Below are 9,303 nucleotides of genomic sequence, written 5' to 3'. Positions count from 1 at the left end.
TTACACCTTCAAAATCATTTCTTTTTACATTACCAGCAGAAAAAATATGGGGCTTGTCAGACCACATAGTGCAGGGTCATTCGACCTCCCCATAGCTCAGTTGCAAAAGTTTTACTCCAACCGAGATTAATGAGCAAGAGTTCTCTTCTGATTGTCCAATTCCTTGGAAATGTGTTTTGGACCATCTTCATTTCTTTAAGAGAGGTGGATGAAAGAATTACCAATTTAAAGCAAAAAATGCTGATAAGTTATATCTCCCTCTTGTTTGTTTCCGATATGAACATGTTTGTCAATTTTTTATATATTTTTGGTTGCCAGGATCGGAGGGGTGAACCTCACCCGGCCAGCGAAGTTAGCCATCACATCGTCCGCATAAATTTCCGATACGCAGTGTCGTAGCCCGTATACCACTGTAGGTGGTACAGTGCTCGCAACACCCTATATTTGAATAGGAAGGTTTGAAAGAGACTTCTTTCACTGACGGTGACTTTTGACAATTTGGTTCTTAAGCTTTCCAAACGAAGTTATTCGTTTTGGGTGTCCCTTTGGAATTTTAGTTTTCACAAACCAATGCATTGATATTTTTTAGACGTTGATATGATTAAATTCCCCTTTACTCTTCCTCAATGATGCTCATGATCGGTGCATTCAGCTGCAAACTAAACTAAAAGAAGATCAGAGAAGTGGGCTTCATTGTTCGAACTAGCTTGGATTCTCGAGGGCTTGAAGGTGCTCTCAAAATACACATTAAGCCTCGACGGTCACTAGAATTGACCCTAAATCCTGGGTTGGGACAAAGCTCATGGATGGTTTTGAAGACGTACAGTATCAGATACCTTTCGTACCTTCTCTGAACACTGTACAGTCCCAACTTTTTTAGTCTCTCCCAATACGAGAGCTCTCTCATATCCTCAATGTTCCTATGTTAACCGAGATGTTAACCAAGATGCGGCTGAACAATCGACATGTTCAGAGTTAGCATCACGATGCTATCGCTGGTCTTAAACATTTGATATATCCGACCACAAATTTGAAAAGCTGTACCCACCTTCAATAGGTTCTACTTCCCTTTTTGAATAAAATATTTCTTAGTTTTTACTTGCCTGCTTAGTGAAGCCATTGTTGATGTCATCTATATCTGTTATTGAATTCGTTTTTAGAGTTTTTCGACAAATAAGGAAACCCGTTCAAGATTGGCAAAAAACTTTTTAAAGTGCATGTGCAGCCAAAAGTGAGCCGATATGAGAAACATGTTAAAACTACATTTAGTTGTGAATTAGACCTGACTCACTTGGGTTGCTTGTATTTTGGTGCCCGCCACAAACTACAATCTCATTGTCAGATTCCGAGTAAAAACCGGCATGGCCATACAAAGGGACTGGTAGGGTTGGAATGGCCGGGTTTTCACACGATGTTCTGAATTCATTAATCACGTCAATTGTGTCAACTTGTTTATGCGATTGGTCCAGTCCCCCTAAAATCACTCCTAATTGAGCTAAAACAAAACAGGGGGTTAGCGAACTAATTCTAATAACAACCAAACAGGATTGGTTTGATTCGCTCAACTTACGTTTCCTATGGCTCACTAAGCCATCAAAAGTGATTTGGTCGAACTCTGTACTATTTATATACCAATCTCCTAAATAACACGCACCATTTGCACGATTCGTGATGGCAATGTTACAAGGGCCAGTATCAAAAATACAAAGGGCTCCACATTGAAGACTGGACGCCCCCGAAGCGACTGCCTCTCGGTAAATATACGAATTCCATGATTGATTGTATGGCACATGTGAGAAATCCTCTCCGTTGCTTACTTCCTTCAAGACAGCTAAATAAGACGAAAGCTCGTTTAAAAGAACATGTTATGGATGCATCCCTCTTTGAAAAGGAAATACCAGTTTGGATGAAAAGGGTGATAATTCCATCATTGTCTGATGGTGGGCCTTCACTTTTAAATTCCAAGTTTCCCACATAACAATTCAAACTCGTGGCATTGTAGAAGAAGAATTGGCATTTCATATCCAGTGCGTCTCGGCTTGACCGCTTGAAACCCGCGTGGCAGGCAGTTGCGCAATCCTCCAAGGTTGGGAATCCGCCCCAATGATGGATGAGACGGTGGTGGGCGGTCTTATAGGGCATGACCACCTGGGTGTAGGACCGGGCAGAAACGTTGGTTGTCCGGGTATAATCTATGAATGGATCAGAAAAGGTTGATTCGTGTTCGATGTACATGTTTGTACTGTACATCAGTACGTTAATCACGGTGTTCAAAGAGCCCCATCAAGTTTCCAGGGAAATTCCCAAAGACATCTTGGAAATTTCCTTCCTCAAAAAATCAAAGGGAACTGGGTTCGCGCGTCATAACAGTTTGAGAACTGTTGCTTCAATCATTGCAGAGTTAGTTCTAGGGACCGTCGTCCATACCAAGTTAAGTTTGATGAGCCGTTGCAGACCCATATTAATGGACAGAATTCAAATGCCAGCGGCCAAATAATCAATCGTTTGCTTGGATTTCAGAAAAATTACAAGGCTATTGTTGTAATTACAAAGTTAGAGTGAACTAAGTTTGAAACTCCATCGATAACAAAACCAGCCATCGCATCATCCATGCATTTTTCGGACTGACATTCAAGTATTTTTGATCAAAATCCGTGCTCCAAACGAATCTTTTGACAAATCGTTCTTTAGAAATGCTCGTCCTCTTTTCCAAACCAATGATCGGTGCTTTATGAAGTCAGTCTATGTAGAGTCATTTCATGCTGACAAATAGTTAATTGGTTCAATATTTACCAGCATTAATGAATATGATAATGTTGGCCGACGGTGAAATTTTGGGTGGAGGAATGGTAGCTTCTGCATTGAGCACATCTCCAAGATAACAAACCCTCGAAGAAATGAAATAAAACGAACACCGGCCATTGGGATCCAGATAACAATTCAATCCACAAACACGTCTACTTATACGCTTGTACAAGAACCTATTGATGTGATAGCCTTTGACCGGTAACGTTAGTGAGAAACGATTTCCCACCTCAGTTTCTTGATCTAATGGACAGAGAAAGTAAAATAGAATGATTTAATTTTGCTTCTTCTTATAACTATCCAATTTCAAATTACCTTTCAATGAGGTGACCAACACCGAGTTATTCTTATTATCAATTTGGACCGATCTTGAGGTGCCAATATCACCCAGATAGCATTCATTGGTTGCGTTGATAAACACGTAGAACGTGCATGGCAGGGAATGCTGAGCGTGAAAATTGCAACCCATCAAGCATACAATTTCCAAGTTCGTTGTCAGCTTCATGAAGGTATGATTTGATACTTTCCCTAAAGTCGTGTTGAGGGCACGCATCCATGCGTACTTTTTGGTGTAATGATCCGCATATTTGGCATTAAAGTACACTTTCCATGGACCCGTCGTGTTCTTAAGGTTTGCCACCGAAATTTTCGCTGTGGCATTCCATTCTCCGAAATGGCATCGACCATTCTCAAAAACGGCAACATCACAATTCAGCTCTTCATAGAGACAGTGGTATAGGCAATCATTCACAACGCTTCCAGGTGGCAAATCAATGTAAGAATCGGTCGTCGAAAACCATTCCAGATAGCTCTTGACGCCTCCAAGGTAATTGAATTTAACGGAGAGGTCACCTACTCTTTCTAAAAAAGTAATACCAATGAGGTTATATTATTCATGTAAGTTCCTTCTGATGAGACCTTACTTGGGTTGATATGAACAGCCTCATTTTCAGTTTGACCAATACTGAAAACGGAACCTAAAGTGTTGGTAACAGATCCTAAATAACACGTGTTGTTGCGCAACAAGTAAACGCCGCATCCCAAGGAATTTAGTTGACAATAAGTGCTGCAAATTATGCCGCAACCTGTTTGACTCGGTTGTAGAGGGATCGAATCAAAAAAATAGGTCGGCCATTGATCTGAAGTTACCAAGATCTTTTTATAGTGAGAATAAAAAACTTCTACGGCATGAGAAGAGAAGGGCAAAAGAATCAGCAAGGGTAAAACCAGACCTCCTACGGTCCCCATGGTTGCGCGAGGACTGGGCAGTTTCGATTTATCCTCATTGTCTTTCTTAAGCAACTTTGGTAACGGATATTGGCTGTATGACTGATAAATGAATGAGGATTTTACAAATATCCAGTTCATCAACTCTACAACTAGGGCCCGGATTTAAACCCCAAAAGTGAAAAATACCGTTACTCCAACTCAATTCTGTGACACGCCTGACCCTGATTCTGTGTTGGATATATGATGCCTTCAACGAACGGCATTAGGCCTACCGTGACAAGGAGGGGTGGGCCCACGTGCTGACGAAATGTCAAGTTCCTGTACGAATCAAAATTTTTGACATTTTAGTATTTTCTTTCTTTTTTGGTTTGTTTTTTCACGGGCTTTTCTAACCGCTACAGGGAATGCAATCCACAGTACCATGAAAGGTTCGTTGCCCCGCTTGAAAAGCTTAGTATTACTTCTTTAGTATTAGTTCTCCAGTGTGTTTTCAACCCCACTGAGTTCAGAAGCAACAGCTCATTGCTCTGAAGATGAGTCTGTTGAGATTGACTAGGTTTGTCACTTTGAGCAATTTGATGATCTCTTAGTTACAGATCAAGATGCTTTAGTGGCCATCAGGGACTTGAGGTTTTCAAGTTCTCTTGGTCCTGATGGCGTGACACCTCAGTTTCTGATGAGATGCTCACTTGTTCTCGCTCCTGTTTTCTACTACTTGATGCGTTGCATCTTGGATCAGGGCAAGTTTCCATCTTCACTTAAATTAGCTCACGTTGTTCCAATTTTTAAAGGGGGAGATAAGTCGCTCCCCAGGAGCTATAGGCCGATTTCTCTGACTTCGAATAATGCAAAGGTGTTATGAGAAGAAGATCATGAAGTACAAACTTGTTGAATTTCTTGAAGTTAATGCAGTCCTTTCTCCTAGCCAGCACGGGTTGCGAGCACATTTTAGCACGGTTACCCAACTGATTGAACATTTAGAGCAGGTCATTGAGGGACTCCAAGGCAAGGACCTCAATTGGATGAGAAGCTTCATTCGTGATAGGAAGCAAATTGTTTAGGTAGTGACATACATGATGTCAAGTCAGGTGTTCCCCAGGGCTCCACTTTAAGCCCCCCTCCTTTTTATAATATTTGTAGCCCCGCCTCAAAAGCTTAGTATTACTGCCAGTCTCTCTTCTTAAGCTAAAGATACAAAATTAGTTTATAGAAGGAATGGCCAAGATTCCAGTAGCCTTGCAAAGGACTTAGATCGAATCTACTGTAATATGAAATCTTTTGTTAGAGATATGTTTGCGAATCAAAAAATCTTAGTACATTTGCTTAAACTGTTATAGCTTGTGTATCAATTCAAACCCCTAAAGAATCACAGATTTTCATTGATTTTTTCCCCCCAGTTTCATCACTTTCTATGGGAGAATAGAACCAACGCCGGATTTAGGGCGGATTTACACTGGGATGGAAAACCGAGATTGAATCTGGTTTGAGGATTGAAGTAGGACTAGTGCTGGGGCGAGTTTTCCCAGTATGGGTCTTTTTGTTCGACTTGAGTACAGTGAAAGACTGGAGTCCTCTGCTGGACTCAAGCTTGTTTCCAATTAGGGTCAATTACCAATGGGTCAAAAATCTCCACCTCAAATCCCTTGACTCCTCAAATCGGTTTGTTTTCTGTAGTCTCTCATTCGGAAGTTTAAGCAAGTTCTGTAACCAGCAAACAAACGTGCCCGCCAAAGCCAGTGATGCAAAATTGGCGTTGCAAACTAGTTTTTACAATTTGGCCTTTCCTCATATAGCAATGTGAAAGAAGGGTCAGCTTCTCGAAAACGTGTTTAAAAGCCCCAAACTTGCATCACTGACAGTGGTACCAGCAAACAAACGAACCTGCCAAAGCTTGCCTAAACGTCCCCTTAGCGCATTGAGTATGTATGGATGTTCCTCTTGTCACTTGTACTCTTCCCACTTTTCTTCCAGCATTTACTTACCCAACTCTCTACTCACTTACTCTCCCTTGCTCCATTTTCAATAAACACCTGTTCTTCCAACGTAATAAGTAACAACGTTTGATTTATATTTACCCACCCAAAACCCTCGGTTTCCCACAAATGCCCCGTAATGTTTGTTGCTATCGGCAAAATAACAATTGGTCACCTTATTCATTCAACTTACCCTTTTTCCTTTTTCACTTACTCAACATTCTCCCACGGATTCCTCCCATGGATTGCGAGAATATACCAAAAAATAGAGGGCATTATTACTTACCGTGGCGGAAAAATCATCTAATCAGAGAGAAGGAGATTTAGCTGACCTTTGCTGATTTTTCTTTAATAAGCATCTTTAGCTCATACTATTTCGACCTTCAAAACTCAACCCAATTAGGTCACCAGTTCCGTGGATTTAAAGAAAAGTTTAAAGGAAATTTACAATTTCTCAATGAAAATATTTATTGTTCATGATTCACATAGAAGCATCAAACGATTTCCACCCATGTTGTTGTGTATAAAATAAGTATCCATGCCACGAATATCTAAAATGTAGGATTTTTTTTAACGAGAATCAAGACAAATTTTGAAAACAAAAGTTAAAGAAGCCCTTTTGAAATTGTAACACATCTAAAGAGCTATTTTACATAAACGAGACCAAGTTTTTTTTTCTCTACATTTCAAAACTCTATCTTTTTTTCAATTTCATTACATTGCTTGCTCTCTCATCTACGGCAGACTTAATTGATGGCAAATATGTGAACTTGGATGGTGACAACTTAAAGAAATGTCGGTCCTTTAACAAACCATACCTTTTCGTTTCTTTATTTAACTGACCTGCTTGCTCAAAAGTTCATGCGCTTCAAGTTAGGGCGGGTTTTTATCTTTTTGCCGTTCTAGATCACGCATCAATTGAATAGAGCCATGTTTATGTTCATTTATACTTCAGTAAAGCCATTGTCCAAATTACCCACACAGTGTCTTGCAGCATATTGCGCAAGAGTTGGACATGGTCTCCTGACAAGGCACTAGTACACTTTACTGGAGACATTCAATATCGTGGCCTTAAAGATTAATTCGGAAATTGATTGTCATGAATTGAACTCGGAAAAAAAGTTGCCGAAAATTCTTTTTTAATGAAGAAAAATGTAAAGAAATTGAGAAAATGAGAAAAAGGGGTGAAGCATGTTGTAATAACGCAAAAAGAATTGTTACCATGAGAAAAGGGCGCTTTTAGCCCCTTTTAGCTTCTTTAACTGTAACAAAATCTAGGCACACAATTGCATTTACTAAGTAATTCATTGAGTTTCTTTGTTTTATTTGGCAGATCAACTTTTTTGTCTCAATGTTTGACATTACGACACCTTTTCAATTGATATGGATTTTAAGGTATACAATTGATTTTCTTTTGGAGCCTAGTGCTTTGCTTAGGGAGCTGACTTTCCCGAAACATATAATTTAAGCGGTAACAATGAGACGAACCATAATATTTCATTGTAAATATATCAGGCATTACATTCCTTGCAGAGGTTAATAAAGCCAGGGAAAACACAAAGACAAACAAATGGTGAGAACTTTTGGCTGAGGATTTAGTTCTTCATCTGACCATGCTGGAATAACAAGTTAAGAACGAAGCAAATAAGAAACCAAATGACAAGATGACTAAAAATCTTTTAAAATGTGAAAACTAGTAAGATAAAAGTCGGAAAAGTGGGAAAATGGCTAAAAAAAGGCCAAAACATCCGGTGTTTTTTGATTACTCAACTCCTAACAGAAAGGGGTATGCTCAATATGGACTAAATGTTATAATGATTCATCAATTAACCTTAAGACACCGACAATATAGGTTTTTTCAATCATTAATAAATGTAGTCAGGAAAACTCTCACAACTAGGGGGAAAGTTGGTTCTACTATCCAACAATCCGTTACCAAATCATGAAACATTCCATTAAGAACGGGATGCTAGGATCGAGAATTCACGTTTTGGAAGGCGGTAAACGCATTGATTTATTCATTAAATGAGTCTGGCCTCACGTCATTGAAGTACTGCACTTCATGTTTTAGCTCAATCGGACGACAAAGAAGAAAAGGTCGGAACAACATTTCTATTTTTTCCAAAAAAATGTGATCTTGCTGGCCCTTCAGTTTGCGAAATGATGACTTGTGTATTCTAGTTGCGACCTCTGGAGAGTTCGTTTGAGCTCATATTTATATTCTTTCTTTGAAATACGAAATTTGTTGAGTGGAGGTGGATAACAAAGTCTAGGCTTGCCGATTCAATTTTCAATTTTTTATTTTGCATAATATATTTAGTATTTCAGTTTTTTTTTCAAGTGAAAAAATAAAACGGAAAAAGGGGCGAGTGAAATGAGGGGAGGTAGATGTATGCTCGGATCCACACAAGGGGTATGGATTTCCGATTGAATGGATGATGACTTGGGTATTTTATTTGCGACCTAATAGAATTCGTTTGAACTCATATCATATTCTTTCTTTAAAGTATGGCCACCTTAATTGACCGCCTCATGTATTTGCCGGGAGGAACTATAACTGGAATTTCATCCGATAATGAATGTCCTTCATGGAAGACCACAACAATTTCAGGGCAGTAGTAACGAAGTCACAAGTAACTGAATTACAAGGATTCGTTCCTTTTTTCGAATAAGGAACTGTAATCGCCCTACATTTTAAAATTATGTAATTGTAATTGTAACAACCCTGCTCATTGATCATTAGGTCAGCTGAGAGCCACTTGGTACTGGACTCGCTTGGTCCTCCTCGTGTCGGCCTCCTCATTAGTAACCCGGACCTCATCTGAATACGCAGCCTTCTGAAAGCGACCCAAGGAAAAAAAAAATACTCGTTAATCGTTCCTTTTTTTTCACGCTCCAGAGAGTCCAACTTCTCGTTTCTCCCTTAGCAACTGGGGAAACTTGCAGCTCTTAAGCAATCTTAACAAAAATTTCCATTTTTTCATATTTTAATGTCTTAAAGCTTAAGGGAAATGGATCTAGAGCAATTGCATAACGGGCGACCGAGCAAAACTCGGGTTATTGGGTTCGATCCCACGAGAGGTCTAGTGGATATTTGCCTCGAATGACGACTCTTGCTCCCAGAATAGATCCCTATCACCAGAGTGAAAAATATTGTACTTTAAATCATATAGCACGTATATCCAATTCGACTTGAGTCTCGCAATAAAGAGGTTTATTTTGCAGAATATATCCTTAAAAAAAAAGCGCACGGCTGAAAAATGTGCTTGCTTTTTAACAACAAAATGTGTATGCG

General features: G+C 39.5%; 1 protein-coding gene across 1 annotated transcript in view; it reads right to left on the bottom strand.

Moving 5' to 3' along the window:
* The window catches only part of LOC131886462 (uncharacterized), a 6,182-nt gene extending 2,516 nt beyond the window's left edge, over positions 1-3,666 (bottom strand). Inside the window, exons 1-5 of the mRNA XM_059234818.1 lie at positions 3,121-3,666; positions 2,794-3,048; positions 1,899-2,192; positions 1,571-1,831; positions 1,292-1,495 (exon numbers count right to left, since the gene is read on the bottom strand). Of these exons, the coding sequence (XP_059090801.1) occupies positions 1,292-1,495; positions 1,571-1,831; positions 1,899-2,192; positions 2,794-3,048; positions 3,121-3,358 (1,252 nt within the window). The 5' untranslated portion in view covers positions 3,359-3,666. The remainder of the gene's footprint in view (positions 1-1,291; positions 1,496-1,570; positions 1,832-1,898; positions 2,193-2,793; positions 3,049-3,120) is intronic.
* Positions 3,667-9,303: the final 5,637 nt, after the last annotated feature.

This window comes from Tigriopus californicus, chromosome 9 (assembly GCF_007210705.1).
Source record: "Tigriopus californicus strain San Diego chromosome 9, Tcal_SD_v2.1, whole genome shotgun sequence".
NCBI lineage: Eukaryota > Metazoa > Arthropoda > Copepoda > Harpacticoida > Harpacticidae > Tigriopus > Tigriopus californicus.
Note: the sequence above shows the minus strand (reverse complement) of the source record. Positions and strands in the feature narration are given on the sequence as shown.